The sequence below is a fragment of the Nelumbo nucifera genome, chromosome 4 (assembly GCF_055504915.1).
Source record: "Nelumbo nucifera cultivar China Antique chromosome 4, China Antique-T2T, whole genome shotgun sequence".
Classification (NCBI taxonomy): Eukaryota; Viridiplantae; Streptophyta; class Magnoliopsida; order Proteales; family Nelumbonaceae; genus Nelumbo; species Nelumbo nucifera.
The window spans coordinates 80,299,223-80,327,108 of record NC_142652.1 but is presented as its reverse complement, the minus strand read 5'-3'; the positions used below and the strand labels follow the sequence as shown (position 1 = coordinate 80,327,108).

Sequence of the window (27,886 nt, the reverse complement as noted above, 5' to 3'; positions counted from 1 at the left end):
GTGCTCAAATGGGCATTTTAACCACAAAAGGAGAAAAGTCCTATACTCCTAATGCCAAATGCAGCCTAAACCAACAAAATCTACCTGTCTTAATGGATGAAGGGGCTGAACTGAATGACTTATATCTTCTAGCTTAGTATCAAGTTCAGCCACTTGTGCAAAAGAATGTAAATTTTTTTTTTTCTTTTCTTTTAAGAATGTAAAAGGTTAGGCCCACATGCTGTCCACCCCTCTAAAGATGTCCAACTATAAGCGGTTAAATTTGCTCATGCTAGTCGAACTCGGTTGAACCAACACCATCTACCTGTCTTAATGTTTGAGAACTGAATGACTAAAACTTTATCTTCAAGTAGACAAGTATTCAATTCAGCGACTTTAGCTGTTCTCAAACGGTATTGAGGTTTCAAAAACTCCTGAGAAAAAAATCCAACCGTTTCATCTTGCTTACTCAAAAAGCAAATTTGGTTCACATATGCGTGCACCGACTCCAATGAATTGAGAAAAAAATAATGTTTTGATGCATGGCATGATTCTATCAAGTATCAACTACTGGTATCATTTTTCCTCCCCTAGTCATTTGGTATTGTTCCGGTACAAAATACAACACGTCCTTTATACATGCCACTAATCCCAACACACAATGCAATTAATTGTAAGCTGATTTTTGTGTTTCCCAAGAACCGAAGATTAAACAATCCCTCTTCACTCACTTGCTGCCTTGCTGATATTACATTCGCCCCTTTGCCAAGTTTCAACCTTTACAAAAAGGAAACCCATTGCCAATGAGAGGTCCACCAGTAGAACATCTGTTTTGCAGGCAACTACCCATTTTCTTTGATACCTGATGAAGAGAAGATGCTACCCTGCGATAATCTTAAGGAATGCTGTTTGTCCAACAAGATCAACATTTCCTTGTTGCACTAAGTTCTAGCAACAATGAGTTGCCCAGATTCTTCATTTAGATCATTGCAGAGGCCAAGCCTCATTATGAAGGTAGCGGTACAACCTTTGTCCAAACCCTCACTTTCAATCAAAATATGACCTTTCATGAGATTTACAAACCTGAATCAAATTGTATCAAAGGTGAGATAATTTCCAGGCATTCAACATAAATATCCTAAATGCGTACAACAGAGAGAACTAGAGAAATAATCAAGAGGCCTACAATTCAATGATAGTAGCCCTCTTAGTTACTGTTCAAAATCACCTTTGAAAAATTAAGAGGCCTATGAAAGTTACTGATCAGAAAAAAAAAAAAAAAGAAAAAAATTAAGAGGCCTCATTTGGTGACTCTGCTGCTATTATAGGCCTAATTTGGTGGCTTCGCTGCTATTATATAAAATAGTTTGTAGTAAAACTTCATATCAGTATTAAAAAGCTCTGGTACCAGAAAACTACTAGAAATATATAGCTTAATACTTTACACGTAGCCACAACAATCCAATAGTAGTCAAGCATCAAGCTCTGCCACCTAAGTTCATTAAAATTCTTTTTCAGCACCTATATAAAGCTTGGAAGAAACAAAAAATATTTCACGTAACTCTTCGGAAGTATGATGGTTATTGAATTGTCTGGTAATACCTTTTACTTATGGCAAGTCCAAGCCCTGTACCAACATTGCTTCGACTAGGTCCACTTTGAGATTGAACAAATTTGGTAAAAAGAAGTGGAATTTCTTGTGGACTAATTCCGCAACCAGAATCTTTGACCTGCAGTAAGAGAGTTGTTAGCTTTTTATTTTTTTGATCAACAAGGGAGTTGCTAGCTGCTAGCATTTCATCAAATGCCTCCAAGCATTTGTCATTTGAACAAGGGAGATAGATATATAGAAATTATAGATATGATGACTTATGTTCCAAAATCAGGTTATTGATGCTGAGATGGATACCATGACTGGTTTTTTACATGAATATTTGAGGAAATCATGAAGATAAGGTAGGTGTTAGATCAGCTCAGATCACATTTAAAAGGCCATTACCCAATGTTGGCCCCAGATAGACTGATACGGTCCTAACCTTTGGTATTTTTTTGCTCAAAGTGGGCATTCTCAGACTCAAACCTGCATTCTCACACTTGCAAGCCCGAGATTTTACCATTACACCAAGTAATGGTCCCTACCTCAGATCATAGTTCATTACTAAAAAATTATCCCGCCATACCTAGATTTCCAACTCTAGCTAATAACATCCTAATGGATGCCTTGGTCTTGTAGAAATCTACCACCATTTTAAGACATGCAATAGACACAAGATCTCAAATTAAACTGAATGAAAGAATACTATAATATCCACCAACCTGCACACGTAAGTAGAAGTGATCATCACTTGATACTGGATGGAATTCAGGAGTTCGCCAGTCCCTCAGAGACTCTGGTTTGACAATGGAAGCTGTAATGGAAACATAACCCTCCTTCGTGAACTTGACAGCATTGCCCACGATATTTAAGATGACTTGTATAAGCCGTTTCTCATCACCAACAGCATATACAGGTAAATCCGGGGCCAATATCAATGACATCGACAATTTCTTTACAGATGTAATAGGCTTTACCAGATTAATGACCTACACCATAGATCAAGAAAAGAAAATCAAGAATACTACCACAAAGATGATCCTTGACATGTGTGTGTGTGGCAGTGGGCATATCTGCATGCTGGAATGGGGATAATAGACTGATGTTTTAAGTCTCATAATTCAATACTGAAAATAACTCCATTAGTGTTGAGTTCATCCTGCACTGCCAATCCCAAGCCCATATAAAAAAGGGTTTTGTCAGGCTTAAAGCTGGCATTAAAACTTCAGCCACACCCTTATGAATATGGATCCTGAAATGTCATTTCATGCTCATGCTAGGGAATTCCCAGAAGCAGCGTACTGCATGGCACAGAACAAAGTGGAATGGCAGAAAAGTACTAGACAAGAAGTAGATACCTCTCTGAAAACTGCATGGAGGTTGAATGTTCCAATATCCAATTCCATGCTTCCATCTTCAAGTCTTGAAAGATCTAAAACATCATTAATGAGTGTAGCCAGAAGATTGCCACTCTTTAGCACAGTCTCTACCATCACTCTTTGCTCTGGAGTTAGTTCAGTTTCTAGAAGTAAGGAGGACAGAGCGATAATTGTATGCATCGGTGTCCGCATTTCATGGTTCATAACAGCCAAAAAATCATTGCGAGCATGGATAGCTGCCTCTGCCTCTCGTCGAGCTAAATCAAGGGCAACATTCTGTTCCATGAGCTGATCTCGGGCCCGCATAGACTCCTCTAGAATTGCAGCATGTGAAAGAGCCACCGCAACCTACAACAAGAAGAAAATGGTTCTAAAATAAAAAAATATATTGTGATAAAAGTTATCCTAGGAGGTTCACCATGCAAATTCTGTGAAAAAAAAAAATACTTCCAAGTGTAGGAATGAAGTATGTTTAGGGGTTGATGGAAAAAATACAGTGAAGTGAAGGAGCGTGGTAATCCATTAACTGAGGAGCATTAATAAAGGAGAAAAATTATAGGGCAATGCCAGCTAAGTATGATTTCAAGGCAACTTCATAGGTGAAGAGCCTCAGAATCAATTCTCCAATAAGTGGATAAGACAATCATGATTGATAAGTGAATGTGAAAGAAATTGTTGATAGGTCTGCTAAGAAAGCAAGGACATAGGTATGGGCTGTTATTTTTTGGGGAGACAAGTTTGTGCGGAAGAATCTTATCAAATCAGAAGAGCTGAGTATGATTCAAGGATAAGAGAAGAGCCTTAGAATCAATGGAGAAAAAGTGGATACAGTCATGATTTATAAGAAGATAGATGTGAAAGGGAATAGGTCTGCTTAAGCGAGTAAGGCCCCAGGTATGGCTGTATGGGTTGCTCTTTCTTGGGTAGACAAGTTTGTCCAGAGGAATCTATCAAATTAGAAGAGCATGACACACAGAGGACTCCAGGGGAAACTGAATGGATGGATAATTTGGTGATATCAATAGTTCATAGTCAGGGGAAACATTTTTTTTCAGTGAAGAAAAATGAGAAACCTTGAACTACTAAAATTTCATTAATAGTTTAGTTGGTCTATTTGGAAAGAGGACAATAGAACTTCTGACAAATGCAGATCTGTCAAGGTGGTTTGCAGTGAATTTGAGTGGTGTCTCAATGTCTGTTTTCGGTGGGCTTCAATCTGTAAACCTTTTAAGGGCCTTAGGGTTAGACAATGTATGCCCTTAGCCCCAATCAGCTTGATGTACATTATGACATTTATTGTAAATGAATAAAGTACATATTTGATTCATGTTATATTGGTGTGTTTCTGTGTAATACCCTTAAACTGGACACTTATGAAACTCGTGTTAGTTTAGAATCTTCACAACCGTTGGATAGATCTGGGCAGATTTATCCCACCAAGGCTGACACTGATGTGCCGCCAAGTGGGTTGGGGTAGCTTGCCTCAGCTGCTAGGGTGAGACCTGAGGTACATAGAGTGTGGGTTTTCTTGAAACCCTGAAATAGACCAAATTCCAATATTGCCTTGGACCTTGGAGACAGATGGGCAAAATTGGAATGTTACACCTGACACCTAGACTCGATTATGGAACTGCAATAGGTGTCGGATTGGGCTGTCTTTGATATGCCAATCAGTGAAATCCTTAGAGGGAGTCAAAACCTGAGTATGTTGGGACAGTCCGAGATTTCACCTGAGTGGGTGATCATAGTGATAGGATCAGCCCCTTTGTTGGACAAAGTGAATGATCAGGTAATGCACTCTCTCTGATGGAAACCTAAACTGCCGGTAGTTGATTTCAAACTTGTTGAAATTTGTTTTGCAAAATATATTTATATAGAAATATACATATATATTATGGTTTCACAAAATGTTTGCAAAAGATTTTAAATCCCAAGATCCATGTGAGTAGAGAGTGCAGCATTGTACCTTGCAACCGAGGGAGAGGTCCTCTCTTGTCGGGCAGTATTTGATCATTAAAGGCTGAGAGGTCAAGTATAAGACCATTTAGGGATAATAAACCTGATGGGCTAATCTCACATCTGCCCACAGTCCTTGGGCCTCCATAAGATGGTTAGACCCAATGACCATTTAGTGTAAATGGTGGACCCATTAAGAGCCCATACTGATGGACTCAGGGGTTCATTGTATTCAGCAGTGAATTCAGCTAGGCCTTGTAACAGAGGCAAGGCTGGACCCATGTCGCTTATGTGGAGATCAATGATAGGGTCCCACACCATACAAAGAGAGCCAACCTAGCCAGCATTAAAGGAAGTGAGCCTGAAAGCTTAATGGGCCTAAAGCTCAATTCGAACTAGGCTTAATATGATTAATTAAATAGGGGGTGAATCTGAGTATGGATCAGCATAATAGGATAGAAGGATATATCTTATCCACTTAAAGAGTCCATATTCAAATAGAGATTTGGATTAGGAAACTTCTAATTTGATTAGGAGTAGCTGATCTTGATCTGCAAATAAGATAAGGGATTATCCTTATCACTTAAAGAGTTCAGATCCAAATAAAGATTTGGATCAAAAAACTCCTAATCAAATTAGGAGATTGACTCTTTTAAGGGTTATATAGAGAGAGGAAGGTGAACTGGAAAATGGATACACAGTTCTACTGCTTTCTGCTTCCAGTTCTCTCTCTCTCTACTCTTGCTGCCCTACCCTGTTCGATCTCCACCTCTTGGAGTGATTAAGATTGGATATTGATATTGTTTCTTGATGGATGAAACAATCTTGAAGTTGTGCTCACTACCCTGTTCGATTCTTGCTGAAGAATCTGAGGTTCTTGCAGAAGAACCACTTGCTGATCCTGCCTCACCCTAAGCTGTGTCATCTTCAATGGAGGAAGGATTTGGTACCCTCTTTGGGCGTGAACACCTACATTGGGAGGAGCTTTTCGCGTGGATTTTGTATAAAGTATTCCTCTCCCTAATCTCAGTTTCAGATTTGGTCCAATTTGTTTCAAGAATGAACCTTAAAAAATGCAATTTTTCTAAATTAGGGAATAGGATTCCCGGATGGGAGAAAAATTTCGCTCAGAATTCCTGTATGGTTCGGCCATCCATATGATGGATCTCCCATCCCTTCAGTGGTATCAAAGTCAGGTTCAAGTCTTGAACCAAATCTGGAACAGATCTGAACCACCGCAAATGAGCAGAAACTGTTCTACCTGATTTGCACAAGTTTATTGTTTTTCTGAGAAATTGGTTCATAGTAATGGGTGTGTAGATCTGAATTTAATTCTTTATTATTCTTTAATGATTATAAAATGGTTCTATAATTGTTTCTTGAAATCTTGGGCTGTCGTGTGATGGAAATCAAATTCTTTAAAGGTGGCAGGATTTGCGCACCCTACAAATTTTTATTCTATTCATTTTGGTTTGTAAATAATTTTTTTTTATTTTTTGACAAAATATATAGGATTTGATGTGATGTAATTAATAGAAAATTAGGTTTTTCTGTTTTTTTACGCCTGAAGACTTGTTGGAACACATGGAGGAAGAAAAGACATTTTGCAGTTTGAGAAACCGCAATCTGCGATTTGCAAATAACGATTTCACTATCAGCAATTAACCCTTTGTTTTGCAGCTATGAAATCACACATACAGCAAACTAATATGTATTCTTGCTAATTCTTGATTGTCTTTAATCGGATGGAATTAATTTCATATCACAATTTTGAATTGGATCTTGCAATGGACACCAAACTCTAGGCCGATTTGACCCAAGATTGGTCCAAACTGGTTGGACCAAACCTATGGTTCAATAGGGGTCTATTCTCAGCCCCAAATTCTGATTTGAGCCAAGGGTTTGATGGCCCATTACAAGATGCAATTTGGCCCACCCTGTAAAACCCAGTTTTGACAAGTTAAAACTGCATTAGCCCATTTTCAGCATAATTGCTATATGGGTCAAACTGCCTTTTGCAGTTCAGCCCATATACCTAGATAAAGTTATATGATAATATTATGGGCTTTAATGGGCTGAAATTGATTTAACTAAATTAATTGAAGGTTTTACAGTTGATTTAATTGATTGGATCAATTATGTATTTGTTTCATGCATATGATGTACGATGTGTGATGTGCTATGTACATGGACCATAAGCACTTGGCCCGTGTTAATTTGATAGTGGCTCTTTCACACACCATGGCTGAATGCACATCATTGCCATGGTGTTCTTAAGATCATTGGATGATCTCCCTTCTTGATGGGCCCCACATCAGCTTCCTCCGCAAGAGGAAACGTGCGAAACCCTAGCCCGTTTAGGGTCCATCTGAATCTGACTTTAAGAAAGTCCGTGGGAGCCACTTTGGTTTGACATAAATAAAGAACTAGGGCGTAATTACTCGTTCCCACCAGCAAAATATTTTTTTTTTATCAATAACAGAAGCTTTTATTAATAAAAGAATATGGAAAAGATACAACAAGAAGGGGGTAAAATCTCTTACCCCACCCAAAAAACATCACATTACAATACAGCCCAAAAGAAACTAATTCTTCCCACCCCTTGTTTAGCTAGATAATCTGCAAAAGAATTGGCGCTCCTCTTGGACCACTGAAACTGAATTTGCATGTCTTAAGTGAGCTGGAAAATTTTCTTTTTTTCATTCGAAAACTTCCATAAACTAGCCTCTTCCTTCTGCAGCCAGTTTAGAATCACCCTCCACCAACAGCTTCCTAATATTCAGCTGTTTGGCTCTTTTAATTCTTTCTAATACTGCTGAAATTTCAGCTCTCAGAGAATCCCCCCAGCCTATAGGCCCTGAAAACATAGCCATAATTCGACCTTCTTCATCCCTGAACACTCCTCCAATACCTGGAAGGCCTGGGTTCCCTTCGCTGCTACCATCAAAATTCAATTTAGTGAACCCCATAATTGGAGGAGACCAAGTTGGAACAGTAGCATTAAATAGCCGAGCAGACCAAGCAACTTCTTTCCAATTTCTAATGATGTCTCCTGCTGAGATACCTTCAAAAAGCTCTGTAGACTTGACCCAATGAACCACCCTAATGTAGATTAAATCAATGATCTTCTTTGTTCCTTTCTTTTTCCCGGAAGGTTCGTTGATTTCTTTCCTCCCACACTGACCAACATGCAGCTGCTCTTACACATCTCCACAAGATCTTACCTCTCTTTTTTAAAACCCCTCACTAGAACAGAGTTAAACAAGCTTAGTACACTTGGGGGAGTGGGCCACCTGCAACCAAAAAGAGAGAAAAACCAATACCAGATTTCTGAAACAAAAGGACAGGAAACAAATAAGTGATAACAGCTCTCACCATTCCTCTTACATAAGATACACCAGTGCGAACACCATCTTGGCCTTTTCTTTTGAAGTAAGTCACAAGTGTTACACTTTCCTAGGATAGCTTCCCAGCATAAAGCACATACTCTGGGAGGAATTGGTCTACCCCAAACTTCCGGAGCCGGGAAAGGAGGATCAAGGGTCGAATGGAATCCAATTCAGAGTCTCCAAGAGGGGTCAACAACTACCTCCTCCAAAATCTTAATCAAATTAGAAATGGAATCCAATTCAGTCTCTCTAAGAGGCCTCCAGAAGCCCAAGTTCCAAACAGGGCCAGAAGTAGAATAGGTTAGGAAAGTAGCAACAGGCTCATTTTTAAACCTTGAGAGAGAGAACAAAGAAGGAAACTGCTCTTTCAAAGGTGAGTTACCCACCCAGATGTGTTCCCAAAATCTTACAGAATTACCAGAGCAAAGGTCATACCTGATAAAAGGAAGGAAGGATGGAAGAATAGTATGAATCGACTTCCAGGGAGAAGCTCTTGTAGCCCTAGATGAAACACCCATGTCCCAGCCATTTGCCTCTTGCCCATGAATACTTAGGACTATTTTAGCCCACAAATTATCCTTGTCCTTCGTTAGTCTCCATAACCATTTCCCAAACAAGGCTTCATTCTTCTTCTACAAGTTACCTAAGCCAAGACCACCATCCTTTTTAGCTCTATTTACCAAATCCCACCTAACTCTATGATCATTTTTCTTCTCCCCAAGTTCCCATAGGAAATCTCTCATGAATTTCTCCAACTCCCTACACACTCCCTCTGGAATCTTAAACACAAATAGAAAATATATCAAGAGGTTTGCCAAGGTTGCTTTAATCAATGTTTTCCTACCACCCAAAGATAGATAGTTTTTCTTCCATGAAGCTAGCCTTTTTGTGAATTTCTCAATCATTGGATTCCAAAAGTCCCTTCTACTAGGATTATCCCCTAAGGGAAGTCCCAGATATTTCAGAGGCCATTGTGCAATCTTGCATCCCAATATTTGGGCCCTTTCTTCCACCTCTCCGGCCCTCATATTAACACCAATCTCACAACTCTTATCAAAGTTGACTTTGAGGTTGGTCACATGTTCAAAGACATTAATCACCCGTTTTAAGTTTCTAACCCACCTTATCTCCTCCCCTCCACAAAATAGAATCGTGTCATCTGCAAACTGTAAATGAGTGATCTGAATTCCATCCCTCCCAACTTTCCAACCACTTACTAGACCCCTAGAATCTGCCCTCTCCATAATCCTCCCCAAAACTTCAGCAATCAGGGTAAAAAGAAAGGGGGATAGGGGGTCCCCTTGCCTAATACCCCTAGTAGCTAGGAAATGGTCCACCACCCTACCATTCACCAAAATGGAATAGAGACAAGTCCTAATGCACCCTTCTATCCACTTACACCACCTTTGCCCAAAACCAAAGGACCCAAGCACTTCCAACAACACAGACCAATCAACCAGGTCATAAGCCTTTTCTATATCCAATTTACATACCAACCCTTTCTTCCCATTTCTTTTGAAATCTTCCACACTCTCATTTGCTATTAGTATTTGATCCACAATTTGCATTTTCTTCACAAATGCACCTTGGTTAGGGGAGACAATTGTGGGGAGAACCTCTCTAATTCTGCATGAGAGAACCTTGGCAATGATTTTGTATAAGCTATTAACCAAGCTGATGGGTCTGAACTCCTTCAGGTGGCAAGCACCCTCCTTTTTTGGGACTAATGCAATGAAAGTAGAGTTTAGACCAGTAAGGAGATTCATATGATGAACTCTCTAAAGGCCTTCCATCATTAGCATGAAGATGGGCTTATCAATAATGAGGAGATGCACCATAAAATTAGGCTATCCATTTGCTGGTGAGTCTGTTGGATTGTTTCATAAGATGATAGGGCATCATAAACCGATGTAGGAGGGGCCTATCCTAAAATGGAAGACTCTCTCATGGTGCCTTGGCGTTCACAAATATGATGGGTAAGCACTTATTGGACAGAAGGTTTAACCTAAAATGGCAATAAACCTTGTCTAACAGAGGCCAAAGGAAAAACTCATAAGATGAGTGGATATGATCCTTCACAGAAGGTGGTGGGGTTATGCAGCTGAAACAGTTGGCACCATGCACTGTATGTGATTTCCCACATTTCTAGAGACATAACCGCAGTCTCTGTCATTGAGATGGGAGAGAAATCTCAGAGATGAATAAATAGAAATGGAACATAGGTTAAAAGCCATTTCTATGTAGATAACATGAATCAAATCAGGTTGTGGACTAATAATTTGCTTTGCCCTTTATCAGAAATGGCAAACGGACAATTCGCCAAATTGTTAGACGATAATAAGCTTAAGGGCCCAAACTATGTTGACTAGTTCCATAACCTTATGCTGGTTTTAACGTCCGAGAAATTGGACAAGGTTGCTAAAAACCTTGCTCCGGATTGTCCGAGTGATAGGGTTCTGAGGCCCATAGGAAGGAATATCAAGAATGAGAAGAGAATAACTCTCTTGCCCAATGCTACATCATAGCCTCCCTCGACAATCCGATACAGATAACTCGATCAGATCGAAGTGTCCAAGGATATCTTAGATAGTCTGAAGACCATGTATGAAGAGCAAAATCGTTCTACTTGATAGAAGGTCTTAAAGTTGTTTATGACCGCTAAAATGACTAAGAGCCTGATGATTCATGGCCATTGTATAAAGATGATGGGCTACATCAATGAACTAAAGGCTCTCGAGTCAGGGCTTGATCATGTCACCAAAGTTGATGTCATCCTAAACTCTTTGCCTCCCTTCTTCAATCAGTATATCATGAATTATAATATGAATAAGCTAAATGTTAGCCTTCAGGAACTCAACAATATGTTGCAGAGGGTTGAAGAACTGATACAGAAAGATAAGCCCATAGCCATGCTTGCTGAAAGTGGCAAGTCGAGCAAGAAGAAGAGGAAGGCAAAGAAAAAGCCTACGAAAAAGGTTAGCAAACCTAAAAAGTAGAAGGACAAGACATCAGATGCTTGCCACTTTTGCAAACAGACCGGCCACTAGAAGAGGAATTGCCCTTAGTACCTGGAAACCAAGAAACAAAGTAATTTCGAATCTTTTGTCATAGAAACCAATTTGTTGGTCACTTCTGCTTTCTGGTATATTGACTCCGGGGCTTCAACTCATGCATGTAACACATTGCAGGGATTCAAGACAAGCAGAAGGCTGAGTGACGGAGAAGTTATGCTCTACTTGGGGACTTCTACAACAGTTGCAGCTACAGCTAAAGGAACTGTAGAATTAGTTTTCAGAGAAGGAATTATTGTACTTAAAGATTGTCTTTATGTACCGAATTTAAGAAATTTGATTTCTGTCTCAAAGTTGTGTTTGGATGGTTATTCTATTTTATTTAGTAATGTGATTGCTATCAAACAGAATAACAAATTCCTCACTTACGGAGAACTCGAGAATGGTCTCTATATTCTTCATCCTTCTCTATAAACAAACTTAACCGAAACTATGTCGAAAATAATCCCCGAGAAGAGAACACGTGAAACAGTTAATCCCATGTGCCTGTGGCATTACCGACTTGGCCACATTAACACAGATCGTATCACAAGGTTGGTAAATGATGGTCCTTTGAATTTTCTAACTGTACAAGATCTTCCAACCAGTGAACCTTGCCTTCAGGGTAAGATGACAAAACGGCCATTTACAGGTAAGCCTGAAAGATCTACAGGCACGCTTGACCTGATACATATTGATGTATGTGGTCCCCTGAATGTTAGGACGCATAACCAACACATTTATTTTATAACATTTACCGATGATCATTCATGGTATGATTACGTATACCTAATGAGACACAAGTTTAAATCCTTTGAAATGTTCAAAAAGTTCAGGCAAGAGGTCGAAAAATAGTTGGGGAGAGATCAAAGCCCTTTGATTAGATCGAAGAGGTGAATATCTCTCCAACGAATTTAGGGACTACTAAAGGGACAATGGGATTGTTCCACAATTAGCTCTTCCTGTTACACCACAATTAAATGGTGTGTCAGAGAGGAGGAACCGGACTCTATTGGATATGGTCCGATCACTTCTCGTACACTCGGAACTACCTACATCCTTTTGGGAGTACACATTAGAAACTGCGATATACGTGCTGAACTAAGTTCCAGCACATGTTAAAAGAACAAGTGTGATAAATTGGAATCCAATACCAGTCGTTACCTATTTGTATGCTACCCCAAAGGCTCTGTAGTGTATTTATTTTATGACCCAAAAGAACAAAAGGTGTTTTGCAATCGAAATGCCTATTTATTGGAAGAAAATTACATCCTGAACAATCATCATCAGGAAGTTGTTCTTGATGAGGAGAGCTCATGGGTAGTGGGAGATGTCCCAGAGGCTCCAGATAATAACCAACCTAGAAGGTCTACTCGGGTATCCAGGCCTCCGGTTCGTTACGGCTATGACCAAGAAAGTTACTTGATGGAAGCCACGATTAGTAAGGAGAATCACATGACTTATACAGAAGCTATGTTGGACATAGATTCCTTAAAGTGGGTAGATGCCATGAGAGCTGAGATGGACTCAATGGAGACCAATGGAGTCTGGACTCTAGTAGATCCACCCCCTGGGGTGAAAGCAATTGGTTGCAAATGGATCTATAAAAGGAAGAAGGGCCCCGATGATAAGATTGAAACATACAAGGCTCATCTTGTGGCGAAAGGGTCACTCAGAAAGAGGGAATCGACTATGAAGAAACCTTTTCGCCCATGTTCATGCTTAAATCCATTAGGATCCTGGTAGCTGTAGCAGCATATTATCACTACGAGATTTGGTAAATGTATTTCAAAACCGCGTTCTTGAACGGAGATCTTACTGAAGATATTTACATGCAGCAACCGCAAGGTTCCCTAGCTACAGGTCAGGAACACATGGTGTGTAAACTTAATCGATCTATATATGTACTTAAGCAAGCTTCTAGGAGCTGGAACATCTGGTTTGACTCTACCGTCAAACAGTTTGACTTTGAGTAGAATTCGGATGAGCCCTGTGTTTACAAGAAGACAGTGAGAGATAAAGTTACTTTCTTGGTTCTATATGTAGATGACATTCTACTCATTGGGAATGATGTAGGAATATCAACTACGGTGAAAGTATGGCTTTCACAACAATTCTCCATGAAAGATCTTGGAGAAGCCTCTTACATCTTGGGACTTCGACTCTATAGAGATAGCTCGAAGACGATAATAGGATTATCCCAATCTGCTTACATTGACAAGATTGTCAAGAGATACAGCATGGGAAACTCCAAGAAAGAAAATATTCCTTTTAAGCACAGAGTCACTCTCCAACGGTATGTCTCCCAAGACTCCCAAGGATTGAGGGCATGAAAGAGGTTCCCTATGCCTCGGTCGTAGGGAGCATCATGTATGCCATGCTGTGCACTCGGCCAGACATTGCTCAGGCCGTGAATGTGGTAAACAGATACCAGTCTAACCCAGGAGAAGAGCACTGGACAGCTATGAAAACATATTGAAATGCCTTCGAAGGACAAAAGAAGTTTTGTCTGGTATTCGATGGTAGTTCACTACAGATCGTTGGGTATACTGATACCGACTTCCAGTCAGACCCAGATAATAGAATGTCTACATCTGGTTACATCTTCACGATGGGGTCCTGTGTAGTTAGAATAATAGTCCACAACCCAAGCCGAGCACATTGCCGTAAGTGATGTTGCCTAATGGATGAAGTGGTTCATCTTAGAATTTGGGAACCCAACCATTGTTGTGTGACAACACTGTTGGTAAAGGGGATGTCCAGATTCAGAAGGTAGCATCAGCGGAGAATGTAGCAGACCCATTAACTAAGTCATTGACACAGAAAGTGTTTGAGAAACACGTGGAAAGTATGGGACTCTGGCTTGTACCCGATTGGACCTAAGTGCAAGTGGAGTTGTTAGACAGTGTATGCCCTTAGCTCCAATCAGCTTGATGTACATTATGACATTTATTGTAAATGAATAAAGTACATATTTGATTCGTGTTATATTGGTGTGTTTCAGTGTAATACCCTTGAACTGGACACTTATGAAACTCGTGTTAGTTTAAAATCTTCACGGTCGTTGGATGAATCTGAGGAGATTTATCCTACCAAGGCTGACATTGATGTGCCGCCAAGTGGGTTGGGGTGGCTTGTCTCAGTTGTCAGGGTGAAACCTGAGATACATGCAGTGTGGGTTTTCTTGAAACCCTAAATTGGACCAAATTCCAATATTGCCCTAAACCTTGAAAATAGATGGGCAAAACTGAAATGTTACACCTGATCCCTAGACTCGATTATGGTACTGCACTAGGTGTCAGATTGGGCTATCTCTGATATGCCAATCAGTGAAATCCTTAGAGGGAGTCGAAACCTGGGTATGTTGGGACAGTCCGAGAATTAACCTAAGTGGGTGATCATAGTGATAGGATCAGCCCCTTTGTCAGACAAAGTGAATGATCGGGGAATGCACTCTCCCTGATGGAAACCTAAACTACCGGCAATTGATTTCAAATTTGTTGAAATTTGTTTTGCAAAATATATTTATATAGAAATATACATATATATTATGGTTTCGCAAAATGTTAGCAAAAGGTTTTAATTCCCGAGATCCATGTGAGTAAAGAGTGCAACACTGTACCTTGCAGTCGAGGGAGAGGTCCTCTCTTATCGAGCAGTGTTTGATCATTAAAGGCTGAGAGGTTAAGTGTAAGACCATTTAGGGATAATAAATCTAATGGGCCAATCTCACATCTGCCTACAGTCCTTGGGCCTTCATAAGATGGCTGGACCCAATGACCATTTAGTGTAAATGTTGGACCCATTAAGAGTCCATACTGATGGACTCAGGGGTTCACTGTATTCAGCAGTGAATTCGACCAGGCCTTGTAATAGAGGCTAGGCTGAACCCATGTGGCTTATGTAGAGATTAATGATAGGGCCCCACACCATACAAAGAGAGCCAAGCTAGCCAGCATTAAAGGAAATGAGCCTGAAAGCTTAATGAGCCTAAAGCCCAATTCGAACTGGGCTTAATATAATTAATTAAATAGGGGGTGAATCTAGGTATGGATCAGCATAATAGGATAAGAGGATAATTCTTATCCACTTAAAGAGTCCAGATCCAAATAGAGATTTGGATCAGGAAACTTCTAAGTTGATTAGTAGTAGTTAATCTTGATCTGCAGATAAGATAAGGGATTATCCATATCACTTAAAGAGTTCAGATCCAAGTAAAGATTTGGATCAAAAAACTCCTAATCAGATTAGGAGATTGACTCTTTAAGGGTTATATATAAAGAGGAGGGCGAACTAGAAAATGGATACACAGTTCTACTGCTTTTTGCTTCCAATTCTCTCTCTCTCTTCTCTTGCTGCCCTACCCTGTTTGATCTCCACTTCTTGGAGTGATTAAGATTGTATCTTGATATTGTTTCTTAGTGGAAGAAACAATCTTGAAGCTATGCACACAACCCTATTCGATTCTTGCTAAAGAATCTGAGGTTCTTGCTGAAGAACCACTTGTTGATCCTGCCTCACCCTAAGCTGTGTCATCTTCAGTGGAGGAAAGATTTGGTACCCTCTTTAGGCGTGAACACCTATGTTGGGAGGAGCTTTTTGCATGGATTCCGTATCAGGTATTTCTCTCCCTAATCTTGGTTTTAGATTTGGTTCGATTTGTTTCAAGAACGAACCTTAAAAAATGCAGTTTTTCTAAATCAAAGAATAGGATTCCCGTATGGGAAAAAGAAATTTTTTGAAATTTCGCCCAGCCACCCTACATGGTTCGGCCATCCATAAGATGGATCTCTCATCCCTTCACTTAGTTTTTATCATTTTTGTAATCAATGGGGTTGACTGATCTGTGAAGATTGTGATGTCAGGTAGTAGTAGTAGTAGTACTACTACTACTACTCCCTCCTTTTAATGAAATCCTATTTTTCTTGCCTTCCAAAGAAAATATTAAAGGAGGGCCATTTAGAATGGGGAGGAAAGTGAAATGTCGTGCACCAAGTATACCTTGGAGACACTAGTATGTTGCAACAACCAGAAGTGTTTTTTCAAAGGACCATGATTCCCAGTTGAAGGTGGGCACTCAGTAGGATCATATTGAAACCTGCAAGACAATACCAATTGTGGACGTTGTCAAAAATAAAGGAGATGGAGAAAGGAAAGTTCATATAGGCAGTGCCTTGGAGTAGTTCTGAAGGTTGAAGCAAAGCAGTTCCTCTTTGAAAGTTTCAGGGTGAAGGGGAAAGAAGCTATTAAAATAAGAGAGATGAAAATGGCTTGGTTTTATGGGTAAGGGAAGAGATGATAGAGTGGTTTAAGACTTTCATGGAAGAAGTTACTCAACTGAGCTTGAAGCTGGAATGCAAAGGATCAACAGAATGTAATGGGATTGGCAGGAGGTATGTGGCAGAAAATAGGAAGAATACTAAAGGAAGGTTTGTGGTGCTCGTGAAGTTTTCAGGGAAAAAGAAAGGCATATAGTCTGCTTTCCAGAAGGAAAATATGTGGTTGGTTGGTTTCAGGTGTTTTGAAGACTTTCTCGACCTGGGGGGAAGATTTGCAAGGTATTAGAGGAGAGGATGAAGAGAAACCACAGGAGAAACAGGAGGTAAGTGAAGATTCTTTAAAGAGGAAGGAGCACAAGCGGTTCAAGGAGGTAGAAGGGATGGTAGCTGTGGGACAAGTAACGAAGGCTTGTTCGTTTTGGTAGGCAAGGCTTTGTATGCAAACTAGACTTGGAAAAAGCCTATGACTTAGTAGATTGGAGTTTTTTTTATTGGAGGTGTTAAGAAGGCGTGGTTTTGGGAACAAATGGTGTAATTGGATAAGTGGTTGTCTAAAGTCCTGTCACTACTCAATCTTAGTCAATGGGGCGATGAAGGACTTCTTTCCAGCCATCATAGGCCTATGACAAGGTGGCCCACTCTCTCCGTTCCCCTTTACTCTTGTTGCTGATGTGTTCAGTGGACTGATTTCTAAAGCAGATGAGGAGGACCTAATAAGAGATTGGATATTAAGGAGGAGAGACATTCCAGTTACCCACCTTTAGTTTGCTGATGATATTGTTATCTTCTGTGAAGGGAATGAGTTAAGTAAGGTGGACAACCTTAAAAGTTTAATAAGAGACTTCGAGCAAGCTTCCAATTTGAGGATAAACTTGGATAAATGCTGTTTGGCTAGAATAAATTTGGAGATCTGGGAGGTAGAGTTCATTGCGGGGTGATTAGATTGTGCCATCTCCCTCCTTGGCCTTTGACTTACTTAGGTCTTCCTTTAGGAGCTAACCCTAAAGAAAGCAGTTTCCGGTCCCCTGTTGTGGAGAAATTTGGTAAATTCTTGGCAGTCTGGAAAAAGAACTACATCTTCATAGGTGGAAGCCTTTGATTAGGGCCACACTTGTCAACCTTCCTACTTACTTCCGGTCTATCTTTAGGATCCCCCAAAGGGAGGTTAAGGAACTAAAGAAGATCATGAGGGATTTCCTGTAGGAACCAAGGGAGGTGAAGAAGGATCACATAATTAGATGGGAGATAGTGACCAAATCTTAGGAAGAAGGGGGCCTGGGGATAGGAAACTTGGTGCAAAAGAATGAAGCCCTCTTAGGAAAGTGGTTATGGAGATGGCCTCGGGAGAGAGAACGGCTTTGGCATGAGGTAGTGTCAAGTATTCATGGATACTCAGGAAATGGTTGGGATTCCGGGATATCTCGACAGGCTACCCTCACAACACCTTGGAAAGCCATACATGGTATTCTACCTTGCTTCCTCAGGTTTGTCAGGTATGATGCTTGTTTTGGTAATTCTATTCGGTTCTGGAAGGATATTTGGATGGGTAACCAACCCCTCAAGGATCAGTTCCCTTCCTTCTACTCCCTTTCCCTTTACAAAAATGAGCCAATTTCAAAGTGTCTCTTGGAACCATTACTTCCCTTATCCTTAAACTAGGACTTTGGGTTTCAAAGGGGTCTAAGGAACGGTGAGTTTACTTGTGTTACTGAGTTGCTTCATTTACCTGAATTAGTTTGTTTAGACCCCACAAAACCTGATGAAAGAGTCTGGACTCCCTTACCTAAAGGTACCGTTACTTGCGCTTCTTTTCTAAAATCCCTAAGCTTCATCTTAAATCCCCGACAGCTTCCTGTTAAAGAAGTTTGGGCAAGACCTATTCCCCCCAAAATTGCTGTTTTCTGCTGGGAAGTTTACCATGGGAAAATCAATACTTTGGAAAACTTGCAGAAAGAAACCTCTTCTTTGTCTTTCCCCGAATTGGTGTTCCCTTTGTAAGGCCCAAAGTGAGGACTGCTTCCATTTACCGATATCTTGTTCTCTTGCTGCAGAGTTATGGAATCGGAACTTTAGTTTATTTGGTTGTAGGTGGATCCAACCATCTGATGCAAGCTTGCCATTTAATCCTTCTATTTTTGGATGGCATATGAGGAGAGGTAAAATCATGTGGAAATGTCTTGGGGCAGCTACCTTATAGACTGTTTGGGAGGAAAGGAATGATAGAATATTCCTAGAAAAGGAAAGAAGCTTGGCTGAGTTGAAGGATTGTGTTTTGACAAAAGCAACCCATTGGTTGAAAACCTTGGATATGTTTGCTGATTTTTCTTTTGATGACCTATGGAGGAATTGGCCAGCAGTCGCTAATACCTCTACTAAGAGGAACAAAAGAGTTATAGAATGGAAACCTCCCCCGGAAGGTGCCATCAAACTAAACTTTGATGGGAGCAGCCAAGGTAACCCCTGGCCTTCAGGTGTAGGGGGTGTGCTGAGGGAAAAGGAAAGCACCACTGTGTCCTTATTCTTAGGGCTAGTGGGAGTGGGAGATTATACAAGGGCAGAACTACTAGCTCGTGGGGATCAATTGCTCACTCATCATCTAGAAGACAAAAAATAACTGAGATTTGGTCACCTCCATGTGCTGGATGGAAGAAATTAAATTTTGATGGCAGCTGCATGGGCAATCCCGGACCTTCGGTTATTGGTGGGGTCATCAGGGAGGAAAATGGAAATATTGTAGCTATGTTTTCAGGACCTATTCAGCATGGAGATGTGGTGAGATCAGAACTGTTGGAAGCTGTGTATGGGGTGGAGAAAGCTAAAGAATTAGGGACCGATAGATTGATTATTGAAGGTGATACCAAAATTGTTGTGGACTGGTTGAAAAGGGGGAAAGAGTAATATGGCAATTAAAGAATGAATTCAGACGTTTCAAGCAGGTTTCTAAGGATATGATAATCCAAGTAAAGTGGATTAGAAGATCTGCAAACAGTGTGGCAGATGGGCTAGCTAAACGTGGAATTAAGAGACAGTCCACGTTCTGGGATGTTCTGTAAATATTTAAAGTGGTTTTAGGCTTGATCTTTGCCCACAAATCCTTATTGTACTCCTTTTTATAATTAATAATAAATTTTTCTTGTGTTGCTGATCAAAAAAAAAAAAAAATTGGTGTAAGCCTATCCCTCCCAAAGTGCAGGCTCTTTGTGAGGAAGTGTTCCTTGGAAAGATTAACACCCGTGACTTGCTCCAGAAAAGAAGGCCAGCAAAGTGCCTTTCTCCTCTGTTTGGCTAGTGGTGAGACCCTTCCTCATTTACTAATTTCTTGCCCTTTTGTATCTTGCATTTGGGATTACTTTTCCTCACTCTTTGGCTGCAGGTGGAATCCTCCACAAGATGTGGTTAGCCTGTTTAGATCCAATGCCCTATGGCAACAGAAAAAAAGGGCAAAATGCTTATGGAGGGTAACAAGAGCAGCTGTGATTTGGACCATTTGGAAAGAAAGAAATCAAAGGATTTTCTTTGAGAAGAGCAGATCTAAGGAGGAAGTAATTGAAAAAATAAAAACCAGATATCTTCAAAGATGTTTCAACAAATATAATAAGAAAATGGAAGGAAGTGGCACAAATGGAAATGCATAAAGAAATAATCAAGATGGATTGGAAACCTCCAGGGCCAAATAAATTGAAGCTGAACTTTGACGGCAACTCCTTTGGGAACCCAGGGAGGGCTGGAATAGGTAGGGGTGCTCATGGTTCGGTTAACCGAACCGTGGGATATTTTTTCAAACCGAACCGATATGTTCGGTTTTTTAAATATCCACGGTTTGGTTTTTTGGTTTTTTTATGCCCTCAAAAAAAAAACACTAAAACCGTCGGTGGTTGCTGTCGATGCCGGACTGGTTGGTGTGGATATTGCCGCTTGTCGGAGACTCAGAGAGCCTGAAGTGAGAGCTTAAGAGCTTGTCAGAGATGCAGAGAGCAGAGGTGAGAGAGAGAGAAAAGAGAGAAACAAGGATCAGTCCTTGCTTGCCGGCAAGGTGGCAACCGTCGGTGTTGCCATGCTGGTGGTTGGTGCAGGCCACGCGGCCGTTTGGAGTAAAGAATAGGAAGAGTCGAAGAAGAAGAAGAGTGAGAAGAGTCAAAAGATTGAGAAGAGTTGAAGAAGAAGAAAGTTAGAAGATGGTCCAAAGCTTGTTCTCTCCATCTTTTTTCAGATGCCCGAAGAAGAGAGGGAAGACTATGTGGAGAAGCATTAGGGCTGTAGTGTGTTTGGTCTCTATGGGAAGAAAGAAACTCACGAATATTTTCAGATAAGGAAAGAACCATTGGAAACTTATTAGATCTAATCCTTTTAAAGGTGGCACATTGGTTGAAAACTATGGAATTGTTTTCAGATTATTCTGTGGCTGATGTGGTGAGAAATTGGAAGGAGATAGCCTCCTCTGCCCTCTGTAAGAGGACCTGTAGTCCTTCGTGGTCCCCTCCTCCTTCTAGGTTCATAAAATTGAATTTTGATGGTAGTTGTATAAGGAACCCGGGGCCTTCTGGGATTGGGGGAGTATTCAGGAATGAGGCGAGGGCTATTATTGCTATGTTCTCAGGCCCAATTGGGGAAGGAGACTCTCTTAGGGCCGAGATCCTCGCAGCCCTAGAAGGTATCCAAAGAGCAAGGGAGTTGAACATCAGATGTTTGGTTCTTGAAGGTGACTCGGAGGTGGTGATTAGGTGGCTAAAGGGGGGAGGCAGCGGATTATGGAGTTATAACAATGAGAAGAATAAATTTAACTGGCTGAGTAGGGATATTGTGGTTCATTACAACTGGGTGAAAAGGACTGCTAATTCTTTTGCTGATGGGTTAGCAAAGCAAGGGGTGGATAGGGTTTCGACTTTTTGGGCTAATTTTTTAATTTTCCTTGTATTCTTTGGAGAGGGGAGTTAAGTCTTTTTACCTCCCCTTTGTACCTAAGCTTCACATAGTTTCATATCTTTAATAAAGTTTCTTGTTATTGATCAAAAAAAAAAAGAAGAAAATTAGAAGAGAAGAAAACTGAGAGAGAGAGAGAGAAGAGAGAAGAGAGAAGAGAAAAGAGAAAAGAGTCAAAAAGTCTGACATTTGCAGTATGGGGAAAAGACCAGAAAAATAGAAAATTGATGGATGGCAGAGCTTTCAATGAATAGTTCGATTTTCAATGGAAGTCTCTGCCAACACTTTTATTCGATTTAAAAAAAATAATATATATATATATTACTCTTTGTATGAAAATTGAAAAGGCGCCAGTAGGCTAACCTGGCGCACAGGAGCTAGGCTGACAGACGCCTTTTCAGAGTGACAGACACGGGTTATTCAGTTTTAAAAAAATATAAATATAAATATAATATATATAATATACACATTAAATATATATGCATATACACCGATCGGTTCGCTTAACCGTTGGTTTTTATACAAGGTTAACCAAAACCAAACCGACCAATTTGGTTAACCAATTTTTCGGTTCAGTTTCGGTTGGTTCAGTTTTCCAGTTTTTTTTTCTCACCCCTAGGAATAGGGGGAGTTTTCAGAAATCATCATGGAGAAATTGTGGCTCTATTCTCAGAACCAATTGGGTAGTTCAGGCAGAGATAATGGCACTCTTGCAATGTTTGAAATTAGTAGTACAATTTGAAGCTAGAGAGTTGGAAGTAGAAGGGGACTCACTGTTGGTCATCTCTTGGGCTAAGCAAGTAAACTCAGCACCATGGAAGTATAGATTTGCATTCAGGGAGACTGATTTACTGGCTAAGAGATTTAACTCTACATTTGGGTGGACTAGAAGGACAGCAAATGGACTGGCAGACACTCTAGCAAAACAGGGAGCTGATAGGCCTTCTCTTTTTTGGGCTAAACTATAGCTGGATGTGTTAAAACAGAGGGTTGATGTTCCTTGTATTCTGGGACCTTTATATTGCTATACTCTGGAAAGTTCTTGTAATCTGTTTTAAATTAATAAGATCTTCTCTTTTGCTGATCACAAAAAAAAAAGTATACACCATATAGCATCTTAGCAAGCCCAGCTTTAACAAAGCAGAACTACCGAAACTTAGCTCAGGCTTGTTTAGCCAAGCAAACTTGAATTCAGGCTTCAGCATGGTTCATTTACAGCCCTATGGTTGATTATCAAGTACTTATTAATTGAAAGCTCAATTATAGAACCATCTAATTCAGATCCGGACACAAGACCAAAACAGGTGTATGTTGTTAGAGTCATTTAATCAGGGGTATAATTGTAAATTGGTTATTCATTATGTTATAAGAGTGGGCTTACATAGCTGTCCCCACTTTAAGTTTGATTGTCCATGATTAATCAGGGGCAGAATGGTCTTTTGGTGTAATAAGAAACCTATAAATAAATCTGCCTGCCAGGGGGGAGTCTACTTTTACTCTCCTCTCTTATTCTCCCACTTGTCCCTCTCTCTCTCTCTTTTTATTTTATTTTCTGCTGTTTTCTGCAAACTGAATACCATTGACATATATAGTATGGCCTGGATATGGACATACCTGGATACAACCAGAACCTAAACTGATAGCACCCTACCACTAGATGTTAACACCCTACCATGATGATGATGAAGATGATGATTTTACATTCAAGAATCAATAATATATGAGGAAGAGTCATAAACCTGGTCTGCAACAACGTCAACAAGTTCTAATTCATGGTCATGCCATGTTCTCGCACTGCCAATAGGGAGCATCAAAACCATTATCGCATAGATTTTTGCAGGGAGCTCAGGCCAATCATTAATTTGAAAATTTGAATGATGTAAAAGTGGTACCCGTACAGCAACAACCTCAGGTGGCACATATCTTCCGGCAGGTGGTCTGATTCCTGCCAGTGGGCAGTTATGTGGTATCCTTATTGCTCCTTTGCTATTAAAAACTTGATTGACTATGGGAAGGTTAATAGGAATGGTAGATCCAACAGGCATCTGGCGGTTTAAAGTGTGTGAGAGTTGCAGATTCAACCCAGTACGTGATGGCATCCAAAGTGCACATTCCTCCAAGCCTAAGGTACCACCCAGCTCAACAAGAGTAGTCCTCAATATAGTGTGTCTATCAAGTGTGCTTCTGATTTCATGAGTCAGCATTCTAACATGCCTTCCAATTTCTTCTTGTGTGAGTACAAGGGTCATCTCTCTATCAAGCTCTTCAGCCCTATTCTTCAGAAATAGCTCTCTTGTCTTAACACTCAACAGATCAGGAATAATGTGAACAAGCAACAGGGCTGTTAGACATGATACAAAAGCAGTAGAAATTTTTGCAACTGTCATCACCACTGCAACAGTTTTAGAATGCATTGTAAAAGTCCACAAGTTTATGAGGTGGGTTGCTCCGCAAAGAACAATAAATGCACCAAACTGCATTAGTACCCATCTGTATGGGAAGAATGCAGATTTCTGTACAAAATAAATAAGTTCAAGAGGAATGGAGAAATAGGCAAGGGCGATAAAAAAGTCCGATAAATACTGATATTTCATCAAAAGCTCGTCAGCAGGCCACTGTGTCTCAATGCAGTCACAAGACTCCATATTCTAGCAACCGGCCCTGATATGTTGCCCTTACATTCCTGAGAGTACCAGAGAAATAAGGTAGTCAGGATGATCCATGCAGAGACAATTAAAATTTAAAAGTATACATCATCATTCATTTTTTTTCTTTTTTGCCATCAATAACAATCCAAGAGAATTTCAGTAATGGCAAGAAAGAAAAATCGCTGTACCACAATGTACCAACAGGGAACAAGTATAGTCAATGTCAACACATAAACTACAAAGATGGCTAACAAATGTTACAACTGAGAAAGAAAATACTCCATCTATTGCTGGCCCCTGCACCTAGAATCCAATCCCCACCTCAGCTTCTGTCTTACTATTCTACCTAAAGTATCAGCTAGAAAATTAGCTAACCAGGGGATCCATCTGAACAAGCTGTTCAACAGACCAGCTAAGCCTTTGACTTCTCTCACAAAGAATCTGAAGACCAAGGAACCTCCCCCTCAATTTCCCACCTTATAACAACTTGACAGTCACCCTTGATCATTCATTATTTGTTTGATATCAGAATTGTCATTTTTTATCAGTACATCAGAATTGCCATTTCACTTGTTTGATGGAGTATTGTTTGATGCAAAGAACAAAAGCAGGAAAAATCCATCAAAAAACTACAAATGTGGGGAATTTATCAGTATGGCCAACAATCTTTTTAGAGGCCACACAAACACCCATTCAGATTCCTCTTCATACGAAGATTTCATCATTTTAGAGTATCTTTTTGAGTTAATGGAGTGGTAGCACTTTCTTTTTATGTGTCAAAAGTGTTTTAAGTTGTTAGTTTTCATGTTAGAATGCAGTTTTTTTAGTTTCTTAAAAAGTTGTAATAGTTTTAGGAAGTTTCTAGTAGGAAAGTTTAAATAGTTGTCAAGGTCATGCCTAGGTGGGCACCTAGGCAACAAGGCGCCCTTGGAGGTTCACCTCGCCTAATCACCAAATAGTTTTGTACTTTCTATTATAAAATACTTTTTTATTCTTTATTTTTTGAGATTATAATTATAAAATAGACATTATTAAACTAAAATATTCATTTCGTGTGCTTATATACTAATTTATTTTTTATTGTTTTCTTATTTGTTATGTTTAATCAACACAAGCATTGCTCTTTTCTTTTCTTCTACTTTCTCTTCCATACCTTCTACTTTTTCTTTTCTTCTTTTCCTATAACAAAAATAAGGGTTCAGACCCTATATTTTTTCAATTTTCTTTCTTTCTTCTTTTTCTTCTCATGAATATGTTGACTTTCTATACTTTACCATACCATGAACTTTATACTTTTCCTATGGAAATTATGAATAATTATTAAGGAAATATGGTTATGATACCTAGAAAATTACCCTAGGACCTATGTTTCTTACATAAAAAAATCCATCGCCTAGGCAACAAGGCACCCGGCCTAGAGGTGTAAATCGGGCCTGGCCACCCACGGCCCAGCACGGCACGGCACGGCACGACAGCCCACAGGCCGTGCCAAGCCTGGCATGCTGGTCCGTGCCGTGCTGAGCCTAGGGTTTTAAGTCCACAGGCCGGCACGGCACAACACGACACAATCAAGCGGGCCGTGCTATACTATTTATATTATATTATATATATAATATAATTATATAATATATTAATAAAATAAACACTTTTTTTTCAATTTTATTATACTAATTTATTTAATTATTGTATATATAAACAATTGTATACATCAAAATTCATATAAAATTAAAATTTTAAGTTTTTTTTCAATTTTTTAAATAAATAGGCAAAAATAGCTTTGCCCGGTCGATGGCCCGACTTGGGCCAAACCATGCCGTGCTAGCTCGGCACGGCCCACTTTACACCTCTAGGCACCCCCCTGTCGCCTAGCCTTGCCTTGGCGCCATGAAAACTATGATTCTAGCTATTAAGTAATTCTGGGTCTGTTTTTGTAGGGAGGTTTCTTTTATTTGCTGCTCTTTGGCTTATATGTTATTAACTTGTAAAGAGCTGTACGTCTCATGGCCTTTTTCGTAATAGAGCAGATCTATCCATTGATTTTGGCATTTAATCAAAGGTGGCTTCCTTACAGGATCAATATCATCACTAACTGCATAGCATCTGTTTCCAAATCAAAAGCTAGTGTGACTCTTTTTCACCCCAAATTGCTTTCCTCTTTAAATATCTTCCTTTTGAACAATCTCAGTATTTATCATGTTGTTTTTCACTTACCAGTTTCCACATTGAAGATCAATTGAACAAGTGGGAAACAACATGAGAGAAACAAAGTGTCAGATCTCTCTCTCTCTCTCTCTTAATGCCTAACCCAACTCAGAAATTAAAGTATTTGCATTTTCTGGGGAAATAGAACAAATACTGGAATTGGACAACCACTCACTAGTTGGTATGGTTGGTCAAAGGAGATGAGATAGAACCCCAGATAATCTTCTGTTCCCTCACTTCCCGTATGGACAGATGTGTAATGGGTTGAAGTCCAATACATCATAGTAGTTTAAGTCCATAAGCTGTGTCCACTCAACAACTGCCATAGCTCTCAAAGAAAAGGTAAAATAACAATGGACATGAGGGATTTCATCTCTTCACGGATTAAGTGAAATAAATCAAAAAAGGCATTTCATACGGTTAAATACTTTTTAGGTGCACACACACTCTTATAGCTGCCGCAAGTATCTCTCAGAGGAAGTAGAACAAATTAAGGTAACCTTGTCGAGAATAGACACCTCACCAAAAGGGAATAATCAGTTACTTGCAGAGTGGGAGAGTAGGTTAGTCCCTCTAACCAGAAAAGACTATCTTGACTAGACTAGAAGAAACTAGCTTTCCCTTGGGTAGGCATCTCCGGTAGGCAGGTGTATGTGTATATAACATTATAACTATCCTTCCCTTCCACCCTCCCCCTCAGAAGGTTAAGTAACTTTCACCATAATATAACACCATTTTATGAAATACTTTCTACTACTTCACAGTGTCTTGCCTCTCGTTTTATCCATCATATATTAGAAACGCCTAGTGGAACCGCACCAGCAGCCTGTGTACTGAACATCAACCAGTGGGGAAATACAAGCCTGAGACCAGAGTCAAGAGGTAAGAGATAGAGATCCCCTGACAAGTAATACTACTTTTTCTTGTGTAATTTAATGTTTTAACGACTTCTTCGAAATTTTTTGTGGTGATCTCATGGGGTTTGAAGATCAAAAGAAGCAAATTATTAGTGGAGTGTAATGTTGATTTATAGGCCAGCTTAAAAACACAACCGTTTTACATATTAAAAGAGGAAAAAGGAAAAGAGGCTTAGCCCCAGTAAGCGTCATCATCTACTCGAACCTGACATAATCAAAATCTAATAAAACTACAAAAAAAAAAAACACAAAATAGGAAAAAAACAAAGATATGAAAGAACAGAAGTGTCAAGACACAACATGTTTACAATTCTAATGATGAGAAACTATACGAACTTGAATTGCATTACACAAACTTGAATTTGTCTGTAAAATCGGGGAGAGGAGAACTAATTAAAGGGCTTACCGAATTAGAGAAGAACTAGAGGAGAAGGAACGAATGCCAGTATCAAATCGAAAAGACCGAAGAACTCCCATGGTGCCTGCTGAGGAAAGGATAGTCATAGTATCACGGACAGCAACCTACACGCGCACAGTAGTAATGGCGCACGTGGTAAACAGCTGTTGCAAGCC

The 27,886-nt window shown here is 39.9% G+C and overlaps 1 protein-coding gene across 1 annotated transcript; it reads right to left on the bottom strand.

Moving 5' to 3' along the window:
• Nucleotides 1-451: 451 nt before the first annotated feature.
• On the bottom strand, nucleotides 452-27,886 carry ERS1 (ethylene response sensor 1). The gene is made up of 6 exons (XM_010247165.3): nucleotides 27,720-27,886; nucleotides 23,286-24,229; nucleotides 2,932-3,300; nucleotides 2,296-2,562; nucleotides 1,582-1,709; nucleotides 452-1,062 (listed from the first exon to the last, which is right to left on the bottom strand). Exons 2-6 carry the CDS (start codon nucleotides 24,189-24,191, stop codon nucleotides 921-923), a joined length of 1,812 nt encoding a protein of 603 aa, XP_010245467.1. The 5' UTR covers nucleotides 24,192-24,229; nucleotides 27,720-27,886; the 3' UTR covers nucleotides 452-920.

Coding starts and splice junctions, on each gene's coding strand:
- ERS1 (XM_010247165.3), bottom strand. CDS start 24,191: ATGGAGTCTTGTGACTGCATTGAGACACAGTGGCCTGCTGACGAGCTT. Junction 3,301..23,285: donor TTGACGTTGTTGCAGACCAG/GTTTATGACTCT, acceptor TTCTTGTTGTAG/GTTGCGGTGGCTCTTTCACA. Junction 1,710..2,295: donor ACTTCTACTTACGTGTGCAG/GTTGGTGGATAT, acceptor CTCTTACTGCAG/GTCAAAGATTCTGGTTGCGG.